Genomic DNA, 24,470 nt, shown 5'->3' on the forward strand with positions numbered 1-24,470 from the left:
CTCAGGAAATGGACCCATTTTGTGTGCTGGGCGGGGCTGGGAGCCGGGTGGGCTGTTAAACCTCAGCTCTCAGGGAACCTAAGTCAGATACCTGTAATTACAAAGGCAATCTGAACGTGGGGCAAGGGGCGCCTCTCTCCTGTGGTGAGCAAGGGCGTCCCTGGGCAGCAGGGACCTTCTGGCACCCCGGTTCTAGGATCCGGGCCTCTAGGGGCAGCAGAGACCCATGAGGCTCTCTCAGAACCCCGCTGCTCACACTCGGGATCCTCAGGACAGGCAGCTGTCATGGCCTTGCTCCCCCATCTTGGCCCAAGCTCCCCTCAGGCCTCCAGGCCTTCCTAATGCTCTTCCTCTGCCTGAGACGCTGGTGCCATCTGCTCCTTCTCCTCAGCCAGGGCCCAGGCCAGGCGCCCTCTGCTGTGCGTCCGATTAACCGCCCCGTGTCCGGTCAGTCCGGTGCCTGCCTCCTGGTGCTGCTTGTGGGCACCTCACTGCCTGGGGGTCAGTTTGGGGCTCCTGGCTCTGAAGCACGGGGTGGGGGAATGAGTGCAGTGCCCACCTGTGGGCTGTCTGCTGACCTGCCTCCCGGGTGGATGTCGTTCTCCTCAGAAAGAAGATGGCTCTGTGAACCGGGACTTCAAGAAGACCAAAACGAGGGAGCAGGTGATTGAGGCCTTCAGAGAATTCACTAAAGGAAACCCAAACATCCTGGTGAGTCAGGTGCCCCCCGCAAAGGGGCTGGGCCCTCTCTGGGGGTTCTTGCCCAGCCCAAGACTGAGCCGTGGTACCCATGCAGAAAACCCTGGCCTCAAACTTCTGCTTGGAAGGTGGAGAGGGAGGTGGTGTGGTTGTCAGCCTGTCGGCGGGTGAACATGTGCTCGTTTTTTCCCTTCACCAGAAACTCAGCTCCCCAAAACGTCTCCATCCCCTTCAGAGCAGTCCTTTCCAACGCTGTGTTCCTCTAGCCTCCCCGCCCCGCCCCACCCACTGCCTGCCAAGTATTACGCCAAGTGCTCACCAAACCCTCACAGCAGCCGCCTGCAGCGGCTCGGCATCCTTGTCCCCATTTTACAGATGAGGAGACTGAGTGGTCAAGGGCACGCAGCTAGGAAAGTGGGGGAGCTGGGGCTCACAGCCAGTGGGCCGGCAGCTGGCTGGTCCCTGCACTTCTAGGCCTGGCCAGCCCTCCACCAGGCTGAGACGGAGTGACGGAAGTGTGCGGGGGTTGGGGCTTAGATGTCACATCACCCTCCCCTGCAAGAACTGACGGGCTCTCTGCGCCTGGAGGTGTGGGTGGCAGAAGTTCGTGACAGATGACTTCATTTGCTGTAGGCAGGCTGGACAGATGCTCTGAGCACTGGGATCATGTGAGATAGGGTGTGTTGAGCCCCCACACCCCAATTACAGGGCACCCTGTGACCGTCAAGGACTTGACTACACCAGGGAGGTGGGCCCTGGATCCTGCTTGAGAGGTGCCTTCTCCTGCATGGGCTCCCCAGGACTGCTGAGCTAGAGGGCTGGACCCAGACAGCCCTTCTCCAAGGAGACTCAGCACCGGCTGGTACTGGGGAGTCTCCCTCCAGCCTTTTCCAGCTGAGAGACTTTGGCCCGTGGTAAGAGCTGAGGCTTCAGGCGTGGGACAGGTGCCCCAGCTCAGCAGAGCTGCTACAGAGTGCACAGTGCCCACGCCCGGACAAGAGGGGTTTATTGCTTGCGCTGAGCCCCAGGCTGGCGCTGCTCCACATGGGCGTCAAGGGGACCCTAAGTGCTTGTGTGCAACGGGCTTCCCTCCTTGCAGCCCCCCAGGAGGGTGGACGCCCCAGGGCCAGCACAGCTCTGCGGAGAAGCCACTGGAAGAGGGATTTGTGGCTTTGGCTCTTTTATGCTGTTCTTTTCAAAAGTTCAGGGCACTTAAGTTTGTGTCAGGAAGTTCGCACCATGGCAACCGGGCTCTCTGGGTGCTGCCTCCACACTGCTGGCATTCCAGAATAGACTTAACCCCTGTGCGAGGGGCGTCTGGAGCTGACTCCCCTCCACCCCGGCACCTCCTGTCACGAGGCAGTGTGGAGTAGAGGGAGCATGGGATCAGGGCCCAGCTGCCTTGCCCTCATGGTGCCTCAGTTTCTTCATTTCTAGATGAGGAGGTTGAAATAATCAGAGTGTGAGGACCCTCTCATGCTGACATCAGCGACTCTTAACGGACTAAATGACACCTAGCCACCACACCCCCCACCCACCCCCCACCCCGATATATTTAAAAATCTGGGCATCTTTCTGTTCCCAGATTGCCTACCGGGACCGGCTGAAGGACATCCGGGCCACCCTGGAAATCTCTCCCTTCTTCAAGTGCCACGAGGTAGGTGTCAGGCGTTTGTCCTCAGGGGCGGAGACCTGTGCTCTGTGTGGTGGGCCATGACCTCGGGGTGCGCCTGCCTGAGTTGTGGGCCTGCCCCCCATGCCAGCAGACCTGCTCCCGAAGCCCGGGGGCCGTCCTTAGGCTGACTGCAGCTGGGTCAGGCCCCTCACTCCACGCAGGAACCACACCGCAGCCATATGCCAGGTTCCCCGGGACGGCCACAGGGACTGTGAGCTGTGGTCCCGTCGCCCTCTCCTCCCTCTCCCTCCCGGCCACGGGGGCTCCTCCGTTCTGAGTGGCTGTGGCAGACTTGTGTCTCCCACACCCGAGGCTCCCTGAGCCTCTGGAGTAGCTAAGTAGCCCTCCACCACCACCCCGAGATCTTCAGGAAAGGCAGGCAGGTCTCAGGGTACCACTCCGGAGCAGGGCAGAGGGCAGCACGCAAGGAGCCTGAGAGAGAGAGGATTTGGGGGTTGACAGCAGTACCCAGAGGGGCTCATAAGACCCTGACTTGCTGGGGAGCCCAGGCCCACGTGCGAACATGCACACACACGCACAGGGCCTGCCACCCTGGACATTCCTTCCTGGCTCTGTTCACACTGGGTGGTCGTGTTCTGGATCCCGTGTACTCTGCCCTGGGCATGGCCACCCTCCTGGGCTCTGCTGCCCAGGAGAGAATGGGGGAATGGAGCCGTGGGCTCTGGGCCTCACCTGAGTGCTGCTCTGCCCACCTCACACTGAGGTCTCCGGCTTTCCCTAGCCTGGTCTGCAGCAGGGGGAGGTCAGGGCGGGGTCTGGCCCTTCCCGGCCTCATCTCCCGGCTCCCCTCCAGGTCATTGGCAGCTCCCTCCTCTTCATCCACGACAAGAAGGAACAGGCCAAGGTGTGGATGATCGACTTCGGGAAGACCACGCCCCTGCCCGAGGGCCAGACCCTGCAGCACGACGTCCCGTGGCAGGAAGGGAACCGGGAGGACGGTTACCTCTCCGGCCTGAACAACCTCATCGACATCCTGACGGAAATGTGCCCCAGTGCCCCGCTTGCCTGAGGCCACCCTCCGCCCCGCCTCACCACCGCCCTGGCCTCTTTGCCCCCTTGCTTTCCTTCTCCTTCTGAATTTTCCCTTCACTCCCCCGCTGGGTGGAAGCCCCAGCACTGACCCTCCTGATCGATTGGCACTACAAGACACTTTGTAGAAGAGATGAGATTTTCTAGTTACTTCCTTATTGAAGGGCTTGGAGCTGGGATTTCCACTTTCTTTGTCAGTAGGGTCTCCTACTAGCAGAGAAATGCCCAAACCCAGGCTTGGCTGCCTGCTGGGAGGCCAGTAGGATCTAGAGCTGGAGGGAGGCTCAGGCAGCCATGGGGTTCCTGGCTCCAGAGGGGACCCTAGCAGAAGAGCCCCCCAGCCTCTGGGCCCCGTTACCTGTGGGGGCCTGCTGCCCCCTGGTGGCTGGTGCCTGTGATGGCACTGTTAGGTGTAGCCCGCTTCTGCCTTACCCTTTTGGGGATGGGTCCACTGTTTCTCTGGACGTGGCGACCTGCTGCCAGGCTTTCTGGTATTTGGGGCACAAAACTACTGGGAACAGAATGTCGGCCGTGAATAAAAGATGCTCTGTTTATCAGCCGAGGGACTCCCAGAGATACCCTGGTGGCCTTTGTAGGTCTGCCAAAGCAGGGACCCCTCCCATTGGGTATTGAAACGCCCCAGCACTGGGATAGACCCAGGATCCAAAGGTCCCAGATCCCACTTGACTGTGCTCTCTGACATTGACCTTCCCGGGAGGGCGCAGGCAGGAGATTTGTTCTTCCTTCTGTGGTCTTGGCATGAATTCAGGGGGACACTCTGCAAACCTGAGCTTTCAGAGATGTCCCCTGACCCCCGGGGCCTTCCATCTGTGCCTCCCACCTGTGCCTCCCACTTCCCCCCTTACTTTGAGAGGTCCTGAGGGCTGGATGGCAGCGGGCCAGGGCCCAGGCAGCGTCAAGGGGAGAAAGAACCTGCAGAGGACACTCCTCTCCTGTCCTCTCACCTCCCCACTTCCTAGTGCCAGCTGGTCCCCCTGATGCACACCCGGGTCTCTCCTGAAACCCAGACTGCCCAGCAGTTAGGGGGCAGAGCCTCGGGCCAGTGCTGAGCAAGGAGGAAGCAGGATATTGGCTCACTGGCATCATTTTCCCCCTGAAATACTCTTAGTAGCCTGGAGGGCTTAGACCCATTTCCCAAATGTGGTGGGGGCAACTTCCGGAATATGTGGAAGGTGCCAGGCATCTCTTCCTGGGGTTTCTAGGTTGCTTGAAGATTTATAGGGTTAGGGTTAGGGCTGTAAGCCTTATTTTAGTTGTAAAGCAAGTAGGTATGTATTATTGAGAAGGATGTAGATCTCGCATGACTTTTAAAGAACAAAACTCCAGCTCTGTGGCCATTTGGTGCTGTGCCCCAGGTGCTCACCTGTGCTGCAGGAGGTTGGGCCCATTGCTCTGCAGGGAGATGCTCCGGGGACATGTGGAGTGGATGTGTCCCCAGGTGTGTGTGCCTGGAGGACCAGTCCAGAGGGAGGGCTTCCTGGGCTGCCCCCTGTCACCCCAGGGTCTCTGGGGGAACTGTCAACTTGCCCGCATGACTTACATTTCCCTTTTCATCCTGGGTGAGTGACAGTTGGTGGGGGTGGAGGGTGGGACACACGAGGATGTGTAAGTACAGATTTTAAAAAAGGAAATCACTTTTCAACTTCCTGGCTCTTGTTCAAAACAGCAGTGAGCTCCAGTGTGGGCTGACTTGCTAAAGGTCACACCCCCGCCTGGCTGAGCACTGGAGAGCTCGTGACACCACGTGACCCTAGAAGGCAGAAGCGCCAAAGTCAGCTTGGGGTCTGGGAGCTGTGGTCAGCTGGGTCAGAAGGGACCCCGGGGGTCTGTGCTGCAACTGTCTGGGGCGGGGGGGCCTGGGACGTCATGAATTCAGATGTAAAGCGCCACTAGGGGCTGGCCGAGTTACCCTCATTCTATCTAAGAAAAAAAGTTTGCTAAAGCAAAATAATGCCATGAACAAAAATTACAGGGGACCAGCTTAGCCAATTGAAGAGAACAAACTTTCCGAGCACTTTAAGCAGACACCAGTTGTTTGCAAACAACGTGCTAATATACAAGTGATTTGTTCATTAAAGGTGCCCCAGAGGGCCTCCTCTTGGCAATTCTTTGCTTTGGGTTACAAGTATATATGTGAAAGGTAGAAAGTGGTATCTCTGTGGGGTTATTGTATTACTTAGGGGTTTGAGGGTTTTGTATTTCCCATGCTAGTTCTCCTGCACACCTCCTCTCTCGCACTCCATTCTCCCCGCTGTCCCCCACTCTTCCGTTGTCCAAGTGGGATGGATGGATCCTGGAATGGGATTCAGGCAGTCTGGAAACCTCCCCCAGCCAGCCCGGTCCAGGCGGGGACCCCCTGGGTCCTGGCCCTGCAGGCGTCAGGAGGGAGGGGTGAGGTGTGCACACCTGCACACAAGTGAGTGGGTGGCCCCGTGGGGCCCCGGGGCTCCTGGGGTTCACTGCTCAGCAGTGGAGGGGGGTTCTCAACTGCTTGTCCCAAATGTGCTTTTAGTGTCATGTAAGAGGTTTTTAAGTTATATTTATTTTGTGGGTTTTTCAATTGCACAAAACACTAAGTCTGAGAGGCTGGATGCTACTTCTCCTTAAAGCTCTGCCTTCTTTCTGAGCGCCTTTTCCCACCCAGTGGAAAGAGCCTGGGTGTAGCCGTGGCCACCGTCCCCCTCCCCTCCCCACTCCCCATGGACTCTTTCCACCGTTAGCTGTATTTAGCTTTGAGTTTCTCTGCGTCTGGTCAACCCCCGTGTGTATATAACCCAGGCCCTTGCTTGGGAAGAGGCGAGGTGCTCACCCCCTGCCAGTGCCTTTTTCTGGAGAAGACGACTCCCCCAGGTGTTCTCCTTCCCTCTGCACCCCTCTCCTCGCCACGCCTTTGGAGAAAAGTGAGCTGTTACAGACCCCCGCACCGTGCCTGTCACACAGACTTCACACGCTCTGTACCTTCCTGAATAAAGGCCCTGGAGACCATGGTGCTGGGTGTTGTGTGTGCTGTCCTTCCCTCCCCACGTCCTTGAGGGGTGTCTGGGGGCGGGGGCAAGGGCAGCTTTGTAAGTTGGAGGATCCAGTGGGGCTTCATTCTGACGAAGAAGCAGAAAACACACCTCCTCCTCAGGCTTTGCTCCCCGGGGAACCTCAGCAGAGATGCCACCCTTTAGCTCTTGGCTCCCATGTTAACTCCTCGGAAAAGTCTCTGAACCCCTGGCTAAAGCAAGCGTACCCCAGCCACACTCATCTCCCGCACGCTGCGCAGTGCTCCAGACCGTCTACAGGACTTGGGGTCTGTCTCCTCCATTACGAGAGCGGAGACTTGACCTTTTAATGACGTTTTGCAGGGCCAGACACACGGTAGGTGCTCAGGCAATGTTGATGGGGTCCCTGAGCACCCCCAGTGACCATGGCTGTCGGGCACACAGATGCCCCTCCTTGGGCAGGAGAAGAGCTGCTCCCAACTGGCATGGATTACCTGGCCTCCACCCTCTCCTGCCTTCTTGTCTGTGCCTCTTTCAGCCATCCGTTCTCAGTGTCTTTCTCTAGATTTTGCCGTTGCCAGTAATTGCCCAGTAGAGGAACTCATGGAGAATACTCCAGTATTCTTGCCTGGGAAGTCCCATGGACAGAGAGGAGCCTGGCTGGCTCTAGTCCATGGGGTTGCAAAGAGTCGGACACGACTGAGTGACTAAAGAACAACGAAGGCCCTCAACAAGCACTTTCTGAGACGGATGAGTGTCACTCCCTCTCCTCACCATCATCACCCCTCCCCCCACCAGACTTTGTGATCACTCCCAACCCATGTGCAGCTCCTGTGGCCGTGAAACCCTGGCCTTTTGTGTCCACCTGGTCTCCCTACTCAGCCTCCTGTGTCTCCTGCATAGACTGATGGAGACATCGCTACAACCCACCAGAGGTGCTATCTCTACCCTTTGCCTGGGACCTGGGCCACCCACTCAACCAGGGCTCCTCTCCAGCTCTGCAGTCAGGGGACCAGGACCATCCAGGCCTTCTCAGCTTCTGCACTCCTCATCCTGCTGACTTGGAGTGGACCCTGCATGTCCCCTAGAGGCTTGGGCCACAGAGAAAGGACCAGACCCCAGGCCGTGGGGACACTCTTAGACGAGCATGGGTACCACCAGGGTACATGTGCCCCTGGATGGGGAATAGCCATCCTCTGACTCAGTTAATGGGATCTTGGGTCTTTCTGCCTGCTTCAGACAAACTTCAGTGGCCAAGGTGGCCCGTCAAACCCTGCCTGCCCTGGGGAAGGAGAGTCAGCACGTGAACCAGTGGAGCTCAGGGACCTTGCTGCCTACAGGCCATACACTTCATAGGTGGAGACAAGATGAGGCGTCAGGGGGGTGGCGGGGATCACTCCAGTGCCTCAGGAGGGTTTGACCTTGGCACAGCGGGTAAGTGTGGACCCTTCCAGAACTAAGTCAGCTCACGTACCTCGGCCAGTCACAGGGGCCTGCCCCTGCTCACCTTCCACCTGCACTCCACTGGAACAAAGTGGGAGAGCCCTGGGCACAGACATGGCCTGGTGGGCAGCTGATATCACCACCCCACCCTGAGGTTCTGCTTCCTAAGGGGGACCAGCTGTCGGGGACCTGTGTGGTGGGGAACTGGAAGGTCAGTCACCCTGCCGCTTCCAAGAACCACTTGTGATACCAGCTGCCTTGGCTGGCTTCCCTGAAACACAGACGCCAAGGTAAAGGCTGATGTGCTAACACTTCATTGGGAAGAGTAGTCCCTGAGGGCAAAGGTGGGGGTGGAGTAATTGAGGCAGGAATGAGGGCAACGTGAACAGGAGGGAAGCTTACAGAGGCCTTCATGTTAGGGTCAGGGGTCGGTCCTAGGAGGCAGGGAGGAATGGACATTCCCACTGGTTATCCGTGTGCATCTCTGGAGTGACACTCCAGCTCCTTCAATAACCTGAGCACAGGTGCCCGTGCTGGGTCAACGCTGTGTAGGAGTGGGGGCCAGGGGGCGTTGTGGCTCCTGGACTGTGGGGGGCAACACAGGACTTGCTGGGTTGCTCCAGTTTCTGGGGTGCTGTGGGAACTAAGTCTGGTGAGGAGCTTTTCTTCCATAAACACCAGCAGGGCAGCTCCCGTCTGATAGTCTTCTCTTCTTTCTCTTGCATTTCCCTGGCTGAGGGACTTACCCCCACACCCAGCTGGGCAGGAAGCTGGACACGTCAAACTGCCCTGCAGGTGTTCTAGGTCTGGGGAGGCGAGAGAGGTTGAAAAGAACAGAGCTCTCTGAGAGTCTACAGAGGACCGGCTGGAGAGTTTTCAGCTGTCTGGACAACATGGAAGCTGTCTCTGCCCCAGGGGCCAGCAGGACACCTCCTTGAGATGAGGCCCAGCGGTTAGGGGAAGTCCTTGGTGGGTGTGGGCAGAAGGTACAGGGAACGCCCTACCTGCCCCCTAAGCAGATGTGGCCTGCTTAGCCAAGGGACCTCTCTTCCCACATCTGACATGGCCCTGGGGTCTCCCCAAGAATGCCACTGAAATCAGGGGACTCATGTGGCTTAACACAGTGGCTTTTCACCTTTTGAGGATCATGGATGCCTGAGATAATCTAGAGCAGTGGACTCTTAACGTTTTTAGCACCAGGGACCAGTTTTTGTGGGAGACAATTTTTCCAGGGACTTGGGGTGCGGTTGGACTTTGGGGGTGGTGTTTCAGGATGATTCAAGTGCGTTGCGTTTATTGTGCACTTTAATCTAATGCCGACACTGATCTAACAGGAGGTAAGGGTCTATGGCCCAGAGGTTAGGGACTCCTGATCTAGAGGGAGCTATGGACCCTTTTCTCAGAAAAATGTCCATAAGCAAACGCACAGACAAATTTATATATGAATGCAGGGACTTCTAGACACTCCACAAAGCCCCTTGAAAAATTCCCAGATAGTATGTGGGCCCTGGCTTAAGAACTCTTGCATTGTAATTGCCCTTCCCAACAATACATCATGGACATGTATCCCACCCCTCCCCTCACTGCAAGGACGTCTCTGCATGGGAGACTTGCCCGGCCTCTGTATCCCCTCCATCCTCTCATTTAACCAGGCGACGTTCTAAACAGGCGTCATCTTAGAACTGCAGCCCATCTGTCTCTAAGCAGAGCTTAATGGGAAACAGCCATGCCCATTTCTTCATGTACTGCATATGGCTGCTTTCGTACCAAACAGCAGAGTTGAGTAGTTGCCAGAGACTGAACAGCTGCAAAACCTAAAATATTTACTATCTGGCCCTTCACCAAAATGTCCTCCAACGCTTGTGGTGAAAAATTGCTACCTGTCAGGCACCATATCAGGTGACTTAAGGCTACATAAAAACTTATAAAAACTTCACAAAATGGGCTTTGTTAACCCCATTTTGTACACAAGAGGCACAGAGAGGGTGGATAACTTACCTACGGTCATGCAGTTGAATCAGCCTTTGAACCAAAGCTCTAGATCTTTCCATGACCCTACATGACTGAGCCTCCCAAGCAGCCACGTTTGTCCCCACACTGGCTGCATCACAGGATTGCTGGGATGGCTTGTTGTCAAGCCGTGAGTCCTGGTTTCGGTGACTATAAACCTGACCAGGCCCTGAGGATGTTCATCCCAAGCATGGCTTCTCCTAGGGGGTGGGTGCTGAGCTGCAGAGCCCCCAAGACCAAGAGGCTGCACCTGGTCTCCAGCCAGCCTTGAGGGGTTGGCGGGGGGACCCTGGATCAGGAGCTGTCTGATGAAGCACTGTTTGTTCTAGACTCGAAGTGACCCTTCAGGGAAGTGCAGCCTACGCAGCACCATGACATCACTGCTCGGCCCACCCCACCCCAGCAGCCTGTGCAGGGCCAAGGGCATGTGCTGGCTCACAGGGGGTCTTTCCGCAGAAAAACAGAAAATGCATCCTAACTTTTGAAAACACCAGGACACCGCTCATGTGTCATTTTTTTCTCTTTACTGTGATGGCTTTGGCCCGCTCCTGGCTTCAGCGTGACACATGGAGGCCTGAGATGATATATTCAGCCGAGAAATCAGGGAGGGAGTGGAAAGTGCTGAGTGAGAAGAGGGCTTTCACACTTTAGCAAAAGGTGAGGGCTTGAGGTTATCTTTTTCTAATGAGAAAATAACTAGCTTGATATAATACCAACAACAATGATAACATAAGAAAGGGAAGGGCTTCCCTGCGTAGGTGCCTATCTCAAAACATAACCCAAAGCCATACACTGGGCACCTTCAACAACAGGAGTTTATCCAAGTTCTGGAAGTCCTGGATGAAGGTCTGGCAGGGACTGGTTTCTGGGGTGAGCTCTCTTCCTGGCTTGCAGACAGCTGCCTTCTCTCTGTGTCCCCACCCGAGCAGCGGGTGGGGAGGAGTCAGCTCTTGTGTCTCTTTCTCGTCTTCTAAAGGCACCAACCCTATCTGATGAGGTCCCCACCATTATGACCTCACATAACCTTTATCAGGTCCTCACAGGCCCCATTTCCAAATACAGTCACAGTGGGGGTTAGGGCTTCAGCATATAAATGGGGTGGGGTGGGGGTGCTGTCAGAGGGGGTGTGGGGGGTGGGAACACACAAACATTCAATCCATAACAGAGCCCCTGTGCTACCTAACATCTGGGGCTATTTCCAACTCCACCTTCCAGTCCCGAACCTTCCAAACTCGTGAATGAATAAAGCAGCTTGAGGGGTAGTGACTGGGCATGCAATGCTAATTTCTGTGGTTTGCAATGTGGCAACATGTATTTGGGTTATTTTAAAAATAGTTTCTGCAAATCATGGACAGGCAGTATCTTACTGAGACAATTTGCTGTTGACAGCAGCCCTGTTTTATTTCAATGGGTGAAAATGCCCAAGTTTAGTCATGCTTTAGAGAACACGTGCTGGAGTGAAATCAAGACTGCAGCCTACAGAGTCTCCTGAAGTAGAGAGCAGTCAGGGGAGGGTGCCCCCTTCTGGACAGATATGTGCATTACAATGTACAGGAAGAAATGGAGATGATGGGAGTTCACTTAACCTACAGGTCTGGGAGCCCAGCTGCTCAGCGAGCCTCCTTCCTCTCCTGTCCTCCAGGAATGCCCTGGAGAAGAGAAAGTTCCCTTCCTTTCATGGCTTCTTCCAGCCTTAGTTCAGTTCAGTTGCTCAGTCATGCTGAGCTCTTTGTGACCCCATGGACTGCAGCGCGCCAGGCTTCCCCATCCATTATCAACTCCCGGAGCTTGCTCAAACTCATGTCCATTGAGTCAGTGATGCCATACAACCATCTCATCCTCTGTTGTCCCCTTCGCCTCCTGCTTTCAATCTTTCCCAGCATCAGAGTCTTTTCCAATGAGTCAGCTCTTCGCATCAGGTGGCCAAAGTATTGGAGTTTCAGCTTCAACATCAGTCCTTCCAATGAACACCCAGGACTGACCTCCTTTAGGATGGACTGGTTGGATCTCCTTGCAGTCCAAGGGCCTCTCAAGAGTCTCCTCCAACACCACAGTTCAAAAGCATCAATTCTTCGGCGCTCAGCTTTCTTTATGGTCCAACTCTCATATCCATGCATGACTACTGGAAAAACCATAGCTTTGCCTAGATGGACTTTTTTTTTTAATATATATATTTTTTATATTGGGGGGAGGGAGTAGAAAACAAAGTAGCCCCTGTACTGGGCCCTATTCATAGCCTGAGGCAAGATGGAGGGTGTGAGGGGCATTCACACTTCACTTCATCCCTTCTACCCATCACAACATACAAAGCAACTACACCTGGATTTTTCCAAACAACTTTGATTTCCTCAAAGTCTTCCTTAACCCTATGGAACAAGAAGCTGCCACTGAATAGATGGACTTTTGTTGGCAAAGTAATGTCTCTGCTTTTTAATACGCTGTCTAGGTTGGTCATAGCTTTTCTTCCAAGGAGCAAGCATTTTTTAATTTCGTGGTTGCAGTCACCATCTGCAGTGATTTTGGAGCCCAAGAAAATAAAGTCTCTCACTGTTTTCATTATTCTTCCAGCCTAGTTATGTCTTCAACTAACGCGGACACAGTGGCCATGGCAGTGATGAAGGAATCACCAGTGGCCATTACAGAGGGTTTGCTGGGGCCGGTTGGGGGGCATGATGGTGAGCACGGTATATACATTACCTCACTTAATCCTTGCAACACCCAGCTGAGGGAGGTACTATTAGTATTATTGCCCATGTTGTCTAAGTTAGAAAACTGAGGCTTAAGAGAAACTAGATAATTTGACCAAGATTACACAGCAAGAAAATACCAGAGCCAGGTGTAAAGCGAGGTATGGAGGTGGGCAGGTGAGCAGGCACATGCAATGCAGTGTGAAGAGGGCCATGCAGGGGAGCACATGGGGCTCTGCAGGCACACAGAGAGGGTACCTGCTCCAGGAGAGTGGCAAGAAGGCCGCAGGACAGAGGTTTGCAGAGGAGGTGCCACCCAAGGTCAGTTGACAGACCTAGTAGGAATTATCCGGAAGGCTTGGGGGCAGATAGAGGGAATAGAACCTGCAGAGCCACGAGGCACACAGGAGGACACGGGTCAGCTGTCACTCCAGGCGGCGGGAGCAGAGGGTCTGTGTGGAGCCGGGGGTGGGGGTGGGGGGCACACGAGGGGAACACGAGAAGGGCAGGGCCCAGGCACACCTCTGGTGCGGTGTGTGGGCTTTCTCCCACCGACCAGAGGCTTTTATGCCAGGACGTAATGAGATCACACTTGTAGTGGTAGATAGCTCTGGCTGCCTGTGCCTTGGGGGTGAGTGGAGGGGACAGACGAGGTGAGGGAACTCAATAGGAGGTTAGGATAAGCCAGAGGGTCCTGAAAAGAGGTGGAGACCATGGACTGAAGAAATGTGAGAGGCGTAGTTTGGGTGCCCCTCACACCTGGCTGCGGGAGGGCTGGGCCTGGGTGCCCAAGGGTGACCAGCTGGTAGACTGGGGCAGGGGAAAGGCCTCAGGGGAAAGGCAGGAGGAGAAGCAGGATGGGGGTGGGTGAGGAGGGGAGATGGTGAGTTTAGTTTGGATGACTTGAGGCAGAGGTAACTGGGCGACGTATGCAGGTGGAGCCGTTGGCCGGCAGCTGGGCCCACGGGCCTGGAGTTCAAGAGCAGGCCTGGGTGAGGAACGGGCTTCTGGAGTCATGAGAATAGACTGTGGGCTTCCCCAGGGAGGCTGGAGCGGGGAGAACGTTCACAATATCGTGTTAAGTGACAAAAGCAGAATTCAGAATTGTATATGCTATTTGACCAGAGTTTTAGAGTTAAAAGGAAAACCTCAGATTACTCACAGTGCTTTTTATGAGTGATGGGATCGTGAGTGTTTTGTATTTCCTTCCTTACAGTTTTCAGTTTAATCAAAAATTTCCCAGCAGACATAATTTGCTTTCATAATCAGAAATAGGTACATGTGTATGTATTTTGGGGTCGCAAAGAATTGGACACAACTTAACGAATGAACGACAATGTGTTTTGTTTTTAGTCACTACCTCTGAAACCAAAGTGTCCACAACCCTCCCGGCAGGGGTGGGTGCCCCCTTCCGAGCCCCCGAGCCCTGCTCTTTGGGCGCTTATCACACACTGTTGTATTTGTTCACTTGTGGGAGAGCCTGAGTCCTTGTTATCCTGGGGTCCTCAGCTCCAGCCCAGAGCCTGGCACATAGAGGCAGAATGAGAAATCTTGCATGAATAGAAAAAGGAAACTTAGAAAGCCTACCACAAAGCATGTACCCAGACGGCCAGACAAGACCAGGGGCCCCCAGGAGCCCTGAAAGTGCCTGCAGGATCTTAGGCTAGGCAGGGGACAGGAACTTGCTAGTCATGGAGCTCTCAATCCTTGGCAAAATCTATTTATAAAGAAAAAAATCTAACTATTTGTAAATGCTCATGAAATGCTAATATTAATTATAAGGATCAGCAATGAATAATATATTAGTTCATAAATGAGCTCATAAAAAGCAAGACTACTTTTATAGAGGACAATTTGGCAGTAAACAGTCTCAACTTTTTAAAGCACATATCCGCTGACTGAGCAAAACTGTCCAGATATTTATTTACAGATGCCATAGCCCATATGTCCGATCACACTGGCACAGGAAAATTCAATCCAGGACAGCCAAAGACTGCAAATGCCTTCCATGTCATTGTGGGGCCAGGCTAAATGAACCCTTCCCAATGCATATGACGCAAATGAACCTATCTATGAAACAGAAACAGACTCACAGACATATAGAACAGGGTTGTGGTTGCCACGGGGATGGGGGTGGGTGTGAGCGAAATGAACTGGGAATTTGAGATTAGTAGATGCAAACTATCAAGTTTAAAATGGATAAACAACAAGATCCTACTGTACAGCACAGGAAACTATATTTAATAGCCTCTGGTAAACCAGAATGTAAAAGCATTTTAAAGAGTGTACATATATATACACACTCACCTCAGTCGTGTCGGACTCTTTGCATCCCTATGGACTGCAGCCCACCAGGCTCCTCTGTCCATGGGATACTCCAGGCAAGAATACTGGAGTGGGTTGCCAGGCCCTCCTCCAGGGGATCTTCTCGACTTAGGGATAGAACCTGCATCTCTTATGTCTCCTGCATTGACCGGCAGGTTCTTTACTACTAGCACCACCTGGGAAGCTGTATATATATATATATATATATGTATATATCTATGTATGTATATATGAATGTATAGCAGAAATTAACACAACATTGTAAATCAACTATACTTCAATTAAAAACAGACAAAAAGGAATTGACACAACGCAATAGGACACGAGTTCAGAAAGAGATCTATACACATGTCACGAATTCTTTTTCAACAAAAAATGCAAAAGTAATTCCATGAAGAAGGGACAGTGTTTTAAACAAAAGGTGCTGGAACAATTGGAAATCCATGTACAAAATAAACTAAACTTTGACTCAAATTTTGCATCACATACAAAAATTAACTCATGTAAACTGAACTCAAGTAAAACCTAAAGTTATAAAACTTCCAGAAGAAAATACGGGATAATATCTTTGTGATTTAAGGTTAGGCAGAGATTTTCTTGGATATGTCACCATAAAAGAAAAATACGATAAATTGGACTTCACTAAAATGTAAAGCTTCTGCTATTTTAACAACTTGGTTAAGAAAATGAAAAAACAAGCCACAAGTTGAGAAAAAATATTTGCAAAACACATATCTGACAAAGGATGCAACCACTATATCCAAACATGTTTTTTCAATTGTGGTAAAAAAGCCACATAACATGAAATCTACCCTCTTAATGAAATTTTAAATGTTACATTTTACTGTTGTTAACTCTATGCACATTGTTGTACAACAAACTCTAGAAGTTTTTCATCTTGCGTGACTGAACCTCTATATTCACCAAACAATTCCCATTTCCTTCTCCATACAGCCCTTTGTAACCACCGTTCTGTGCTCTGCTTCTGTGAGTCTGACTACTTAAGATACCACGTGTAAGTGGAATCTTGCAGTATTTGTCAGTCTGTGACTGGCTTATTTTACTTAGCAAAATGTACTCAAGTTTCATTCATGTTATAGCACATGACAGGATTTCCTACTTTTTCAGACTGAATACTATTCCACTGCATGTATATTCCATGTTTTCTTTGTCCATTTATCCATTGATAAATATCAGAAACTCTTGAAACTCACCAGTAAGAAAACAACCTTCCACTAAATGGGCAAAACATCTGAACAGACATCTCACAAAATAAGACAGGGAATAAGCACATAAAAGATACTCAACATCATTAGTCATAAGGAAAATGCAAATTAAAACCACAGTGAGCTGCTACTACTAATGTATTAGAATGATAGGCTTAAAAAAAAAAAAACTATGATAGCAAGTGCTGGTGAGGATACAGAGCAAGGGGGACTCCGACTCACTGCTGAAGAGAATAACATGGTAACTCTAGAAAACAGTAAAGTTGAAGACAACTTCATATGAAATTAAACATATGCAAAAAAAAAAAGAAATTAAACATATGCTTATTTTTTTTTTAAACATATGCTTATGGTACAATCCAACAATTCCACAATCCTAGGTATCTACCCACAAGAAATGAACATCTTATATTCACATAAAAACATTCTCAAATGTGTATAACAGCTTTATTCATTATCATGAAAACCTGAAAACTGTGCAAATCTCCTTCAATTTGTGAATACGTGAAAAATGTGGTTATCCTTACAGTGGGATACTACTCAGCAGTGAACAGGAACAAAGTACTGGTGCAGGCAACAACGTGGATAAAGCAGAAATGCATCGTGCTGGGATTTCCCTGGCAGTCTAGGGGCTAAGGCTTTGCTTTGCAATGCAGGGGGTGTGGATTTGATCTCTTGTTGGGGAGCTGAGATCTTCCATGCCTCAGGATGAAAAAGCCAAAATATTAAAAAAAAAAAAAAACACACCAGAAGCAATATTGTAACAGATTCAATACTTTAAAAAAAAAAGAAATGCATTATGCTAAGTGAAAGCAACCATGATTCTAGTTATAATTATATATGAACTTCCCAAGTTGCTCTAATGGTAAAGAACACATCTGCCAATGCAGGAGACATAAAAGATGTGGGTTCAATCCCTGGTTTGGGAAGATCCCCTAGAGGAGCACATGGCAACCCACTCCAGTATTCTTGCCTGGAGAATCCCCATGGAGAGAGGAGCCTGGTGACTACAGCCCTTGGGGTCACAAAGAGTCGGACACGACAAGGAATGTAGCAGGCACACGTGACTCTCGTGATATAACATCCTGGAAATGTAAAAACTGTACAACTGTATGTGTTTGACAAACTGTACATAGGCTTGTATATAGAATTATTTGCTATAAAGGGTGAATTATGTAAGTTACTTCTCAAAAAACCTGAATGAAAAATTAATTGATCTCCCTTATGAATAAAAAACACCTGAAACATAAATAAATCACCCAGTGTCACTGTTAGTGTCTTGCACTAACTCCTTCTACATTCTTTTTTGTGCCTGCTCTATATCAGCTCTGTTCTAGGTATTGTGCACATGTTATTTCATTTATCCTTAAACATGGTTATTAATTACAGAAACCATATTCTGTGAGTCCACCTCATGTTTCTGTGAAGGTATTTTATAGATGTGTTTAAAGTCCATCATCAGTTAACTTTAGGGTAAGTAAGACTATCCTCGATAACCTGGGTGTGTGCCAAGTTGCCTCAGTCGTATCTGACCCTGTCACCCCGTGGACTGTAGCCCGCCAGTCTCTTCTGTGCCCGGGGATTCTCCAGGCAAGAATACTGGAGTGGGTTGCCATGTGCTTCTCCAGGGATAACCTGGGAGGGCCAGTTTCAATCAGTTGACAGGCCGAAGAAGCAGATCTGAGACTCCAGGAAAGAAACGTCACCTGTGCCTGGGAGTTTCTGCTCATGCCCAAGAGTTCTAGCCTGTCCTTCCTGGTAGCCTGCCCCGAAATTATGGGATTTGCCACAATTGCCTGAACCAATTCCTTGCTACCTATGTGTCCCACTGGTTCTGCTTCTCTGGGTGGTACGCCTAAAAGACACACCAATACTCAGAGACGTCACAGACAGGCATCGGCTTACCCAGCGAGTTAGTAGCTCATGGGTCCTGCTCTTTCCCACTGCGTTACCCCAATCAGAGACAGGAGAGAAGAACATTTGGGGGTTTTGTTTGTTTTGTATATGCCTCCTTCTTTTATTTATTTAAATGAATTACGTTTAAATTGTTAAAATACTACACAATTCTGTAGTTGAGAATTGGGCCTATCTGTCTGCGATGAATGCCTGAATACATCAATTTTCCCCCCTCAAGCTCCTTTTCTAGATTTGACATCAGAATTATCTTGGAGCCGGTAAGGAGGTACTAGCATTTCTCTCCTGTGAAGCGGAGATAATCTAATTCAGGGAGTTTAGTCCCAGATTTCTCACCTCACTCACACCTCAACCTGTCTTCTCTTTCAGATTATTAGAAAGGAACATTTTTACTTGCTTCTCAGTTTAAAAAAAAAAAAGGAATAGGATCCTGGACATTCCCTCCCTCCCTCCTACCCTATTTCCTCTGCAAAATCCCTGGCTGTGAATTCTCTCTCTGGGGCCCCTTCTTTCTTTTAAACTTCTTCCTCCCTTCTCCCCACCCAGTGTCTGGCTCCCCCTGCACTAGATTGACTAGAGCCCCTTCTCTGGTGAAACAGCCGAGGGCTTTCCCGCAGCAGGGCCTTCCAGAGACAACCTGGAGTCCTCCCGACTGTCATCCCCCTCCTCCACCATCGCTCTTTTCTCACCCGCCTCTGGCAGGCGACAGTGGCTGTGGAAGAGGCTCCTTCTCTTGACCAGTTCACCCAGGAGAGAACAAAGTGAAGATTCCAGAAGTGGCAGGGCTGAAAGTTCTAGCATCTGCAGACTCAGGCTCCTCAGAGCTGGGGGTGTTGGGGCGTGTGTCGGGTCTTAGACCTGCACCTGCTTTGCACTGGGGCTGCGATCACTCAGGAAGGGAGGCCAAGGTGGGTGCCAGGGACTCATTATTTTGTGGGTGAATCTAAACCTGTGTTGGGCAGTGAGGTGAGTTGTAAGGACAGAGCTGCAGGTACCCAATCCGTACACCGCCCCGCCCCACCCCCCCCACATGCTCATCAACAATCAAAACACATTTAAAAGAAATAAGTTTATTTATTTGGTTCTGGGGGTCTGTGCAGGATCTTCATTGCTTCTTGGGCGTTTCACTAGTTGCAGCGAGCGGGGGTACCCTCTAGCTTCAGTGAGCAAAATTCTCACTGCAGTGACTTCTGTTGTGGAGCCCAGGCCCTAGGACATGCAGGTTTCAGTAGTTATGACACATGAGCTCAGAAGTTGCGGCTCCTGGGCTCCAGAGCACAGGCTCAATAGTTGTGGCCCACAGACTTTTTTGCTCCGAGGTATGTGGGATCTTCTTGGGTCAGGGATCAAAATCCTGAATCCTGCATTGGCAGGAGAATTCTTTACCACTGAGCCACCAGGGAAGCCCAAAACACATTTTTTGAGGAACTAGAATTTCTTATCTAAAACATGGGCATGTCCAGAAATCCAGGTCATATGGGTGATGGTTGAAAGGACCTAAGGCATACACTCTACAGAAGAGAAGAGAAGGGGAGATAGAGACAAGAGAGACACCCTGAGATGACTGAGGGGCTGCCTGTCTCGTTGAAGAGGGAGAGGACCTCCTGCATCCCATCTCATCCTCATTCTTTAGTTCTGGAGGGACCACTGGGACTGATGGGGAGAAGTTACAGGGAAATAGGTTACGACTCAAACAACTCTTTCCATCCCACAGAGGAACAAGCTAGTGAGTCCCTGGTCATTAGAGGAATGTACATAAAAGTCCCTTGACCAATCATCTGGCAGACGGGAGGCAGGAATTCTTAGAAGAGGTAGGGAATTGGGTACCATGACCTCCAAGCTCCTTCCCAACTCTAAGATTTTATGAAGAGCCACTTGACATTCATGGTTTTCAACTAACAAATATGCTTTTATGTTACCTGCCTTATACTGAAAAAGATACATTTAAAGGTTCAAGTTTTCTACATCCTGCAAAAGCAACTGGGCTGCCTGGGTTCTGAGGAGGATGTGATAATGGAGTGACTGACAGGAAGTCAATCTGGAAAGCAATCTGGGGAGGTGGATTTTGAATAGGATGGTCTTTTTAAAAAATTTCATTTATTTGATTTTTGGTTGTGCTGAGCCTTAGTTACTTTCATCGGGCTTTCTCCAGTTGTAGTGAGCAGGGGATACTCTTCATGGCAGTGTGCAGGCTTCTCACTGGGGTGTCTTCTCTTGTTATGGAGCACAGGCTCTAGGCGAGTGAGCTTCAGTAATTGCAGCACGCAGGCTAAGTAGTTGTGGCTCATGGGCTTAGCTGCTCCAAGGCATGTGGAATCTTCCTGGACCAGGGATCAAACCCGTGTCCCTTGCATTGGCAGGCACATTTTTATCTACTGTGCCACCAGGGAATACTGAATGGGATGGTCTTGACTTTCACCACTCAAACCACACTATTGTCAGCAGAGAATTAGATCATTCCAACTGGGTGCTCGGGGCAGGCCAGACCCATTCCCAGGCTGAGACCTCGAGGCCAAGGCAGCAGGCGAGGCCAATGAGCTTCTTTTTTGGTCCTTGGCACACACAGCGCTCCCTACATGTACAAAGTGTGACTCCCTTAGAAGTTCCCAGGTTCACCTCCAAGTGACTTGGGGCCTCATGACTCAGGGCTGCCGTATGGCCACAGCAAACAATGCCTCTTGGGTCTCACGACAAAGAGAGAACAGAGCTTGTAGGTTACTACTTTCTCTGAAGTCAGGCCACCACCGCTTCCTGATGCTTGGCTGTTGACCTTCTTCCATGTGTTCGCTGTCTTTCTGTCTCGATTCTTTCCTGTCCAAATGAAATTCTTTGAGCCCCTAGGCCTATTGGTTTGTTCTTATTTTCATGGCTAGTATCCAGCACTTCAGATGGGCAGGAAGCCAATGGACACAAACTTTGCTTCTGTACTGGGTTCTGACAGGATCTTTGGCACAGAATATTTCCCTTTTTAGGTAGAAGGTGGGAGGTGGGAAGAGGGGGCCAATATGCAGGTGTGCCTCATGTCAATTAGCAACTTGCTGCTTCTAATTCCACCTTCCCCATGCAAAGAAATTTCCCTGGAACAGGGCCAGAGATGGCATGCGGGAAATAAAACTATTATTGGAGCTGGTGCTATTTTTGGGGGAGAGTGTCATGTCTGAGAAACCTAGTTCCCTCTGTGAAGTGACTTGGGCCACTGGCTTTGCTTTGTGGAGAGTTTAGTGGGGCTGGATGGCATGATACTAGCTGAGGGTCTGCAATTGCAGAGAATTCCCAGGGACTTTGGAAAACTAACCTCTGTGCTCAGTTTTCAGAAGGGCTAATAAGGAGGAAATTAGACCTAAGTCCTGAGCCTTCAGCCTTAGTTTCTTATTCCTTAACTGGCCTCTTGCTAGCCAGATAGCAACTCCCAGCATGCTTTTGGTGCCTCGTCACATCCTCAAAGGCCCTGCACCCACCCAGAGGGGCCACACTTACAATCTTTTCTAGGTGGGAAGAGAAAGGGGTTTTCTGCATGTATGTTAACCTTTTCTGGAACTTTTAATTTTTGTTTGTTGACTGATTTGGCAGCACCTCAATTTTTGCAGGATCTTAGCTCCCTGACCAGGGCTTGAACATGAATCCTAGTAGTGAAATTTCCAATCCCTAACCATTGGGCCACCAGGGAATTCCCTGGAACTTTTTATTGACACGAAAAAGTTTTCATTAAAATCATGTGCATATATACACCTACATTTTTTTCTTCTAAAGACCGTTCTCTGTCACTGTTGAGATAAGGCAGGGTCAGGGGCTGGGAGGACGGGGCTGGGAGAGATGAAAACCTGAAACATGAAAGAGCTAGACACACCATTTGTCACAAGTAGGAAGCAACCACACGTGTGCTCAGGCCTGGTGTGGGCTCACGTGTGTGTGTGTGAACGTGTGACATACATAAGGATTTTGTCTGTGTGTGACACGTTGTAGAAGCTCGGTAGATGGTGGCTCTTCATGGGTGGGAAGATCAGTGAGGACAGGATGAGTCACACGAGGCTTTGGGAACAAATATTTACTTAGGGTTTTTTTCTTGTTAGAGAACTTCAACTTGAACCAGTTTATGGAAAGGAAGAAAGGAAAAAAATGCAAGGAGTCGGGGAGGGGGAGGGGGAGGATCTCACACTCCTCATCTGTGAGGAGCTCACAGATGGCTCAGGCAATTAAACTGTACTGTGGGCAGGGCTGCTGCTGCCTGGGGGTGATGGAGGTGACACCCTCCCTCCCTCTCTCATCTCTGCTCTTCCCCTTGTTGCTGATGTCTTGCTTCATCCTCATGACTCCATGTTGGGGGACGGGGTGGGGGGCCTTGGCCATCGGTTGCTTTGGGCTGATGAACCACCGCCTGAAGACCAGAGTGGGAAAAAAGCTTTCCCATACTCTAGTTAGGAAGATCTCAGGGGGATTCCCCAGAGGTCCAGTGGTTAGAACTCCGCACTTTCACTGTCGAGGGCCCCAGGCAGGAAGGACCCAGATCTCTGTGGATTAGTCCACCACAGCCTGTCCCTAACCCGCAGGACAGGCCTGTCTGGGGTGGGGTGGATTTTGTGAGTGAACATCTTTCCCAGAATCCCATGGGCCACAGGGGAGGAGCTGGCCCCTGGGAAGAGCGGGTGGACAGCAGAGCAAACAAGATCCCAGTCTTGCATCCTCACCACGATGGATGCGGTGCCTGCGCTGGGCCCTGAGAGTCAGGGAGGATTTGAACGGAGAGGGGAGGAGGGCTGCTCTCCGCTCAAGGAGAGGGAGCAGGCTGCAGACTCTAGGGGCACCGCCATGCCCAAAACCACAGCACTGATCTCTTCACAATAAAATCTATATATCACCACCTCAGCTCCTTCCAAAGATTCTGGACATGTGTCAAGTTGCCCCAGAAACTTGAAACCCACAGCAGAAGCGAATGCTCTTTCCCCTGACTGCTGGGTTCCCCTCCTGGCCTGGAACCTCAGGAGATGGAGACAGCTTCTAAGTGTTTGGAAAGAGCTTATTTTCTCCACTGACAACATTCCTAGTTTTAAAAGTTTCTTTGCTTTCTAGAGTCTTTTTTTTTTTTTTAACGTAGCTATTTTTGACGAAAGTATAAATATCCACCAGGCTGACTGGAGAGACAGCTGCCGGCTCCGGCTCTTAGCACAGCCCCCACCCCCATTACCCTCCACAGAGCCAGCCAGAACCCATCAGGGGGCCTGGACTCAGGCTTGTGGCTGGAGGCAGCACTACTCAAGGGCCATTCAGGTTTCCAGGCTTTCCACAAGGACCTCAGAGCCACAAGGCCACAGGAGCGACTGCACCGCTGTGCCCTGGAGGAACCAGGAAGTGGGTGGACACCAGAAGTGCCCAAGGTGTCCTGAGCCCAGGACAAGGGGCTACCCTGAAAGAGTACCCCACTCACATGGCCAGACATCGCTCTGTCTCCTTTTTTGGAGGGAAGGTCCTGCTTCTCCTCCTCCTACCAGCCAAGTGACCATTTCAGTAATTCCCAGTTTATGTCTCTGTGTGAGAAGGTCTCAGTGACCCAGCTGGCAGCCGTCCTCCAGCGCCTCAGGCCACTGGCCAGCTGGTGGTGACTGAGAGGAGCTGTGCATTTAGGACACATCTTCCTACTCAAGGAGCTGCCCAGGCCTGCTGCTTTCCACCCTCCCTCCCTCCACTCCACTCTTCTTTCCCATAAACTGATTTAAGTGGAGTCCCTCTTACCGGTAATAACAAATCTTAGCCAAGTCCTTGTTCCCAGGACACTCTGCCCTAGGTTTCTGCTCCCTTCTGGCTCTGTAGGCCACGCATCTTCAGAATAGATCCGAAACCCAGTCTACAAACCCAGCCATGGCCCTCCCACCCCACCAGTCCCCAGCGCATCTTCCCACATCCCCTGCTGGGACTGACCGCAGCAAACACAAACCTGTCTCAGAGCCTGTGGTCTGCGAGTGCGGAGATTTCTGGGGAGCGGTTGCCTCTGTGTTTGTCACAGCCCCTTCCCTCTGGGTCTGAGGAGGACTGTCTCTGTGGGGGATCCCTTTCCTCACCCTCCAGGAGAAGCCCTGGAGGCTTCAACCAGCTCACCCCTCCTGAACATGAACAGATGGGGGCTGGGAGGGGAGAGATCTCATTGCCCCTGAGGGTTCTTTCCTGTGATGATGCAGCAGGGCTGGAGGGTGCTGCTAGCTTCATCTCCACTGTACCTTCCCGACAGCCCATCTGAAGCCGGAACCCTCTGCAGGAAGAAGTCTCTGGCCAAGAACATTCCTGGCATAAGCTGAGCATAGTAAGTACTGGAAGATGCACATGGTCAAGAAATGCTCCCTGGGCGGGGTCTGGGTGACCATGATGTATCTTGGGTCATTATATTGCCTCAGGCTTTGCATCCTGGTTTTAGCAGTGAGTAAAGTCAACCCTTGGACTTCCC

At 51.2% G+C, this 24,470-nt stretch overlaps 1 protein-coding gene across 2 annotated transcripts in view; it reads left to right on the forward strand.

Annotated features, from left to right (window-relative positions):
* Positions 1-6,432, forward strand: part of ITPKB (inositol-trisphosphate 3-kinase B) — a 104,091-nt gene extending 97,659 nt beyond the window's left edge. For both annotated transcript variants that reach the window (XM_043484549.1, XM_043484550.1), the window contains exons 6-8: positions 610-711; positions 2,285-2,356; positions 3,189-6,432. In XM_043484549.1, the coding sequence (XP_043340484.1) occupies positions 610-711; positions 2,285-2,356; positions 3,189-3,404 (390 nt within the window). In that variant the 3' untranslated portion in view covers positions 3,405-6,432. The remainder of the gene's footprint in view (positions 1-609; positions 712-2,284; positions 2,357-3,188) is intronic.
* Positions 6,433-24,470: the final 18,038 nt, after the last annotated feature.

The sequence above is a fragment of the Cervus canadensis genome, chromosome 13 (assembly GCF_019320065.1).
Source record: "Cervus canadensis isolate Bull #8, Minnesota chromosome 13, ASM1932006v1, whole genome shotgun sequence".
In the NCBI taxonomy this organism is placed as follows: Eukaryota; Metazoa; Chordata; class Mammalia; order Artiodactyla; family Cervidae; genus Cervus; species Cervus canadensis.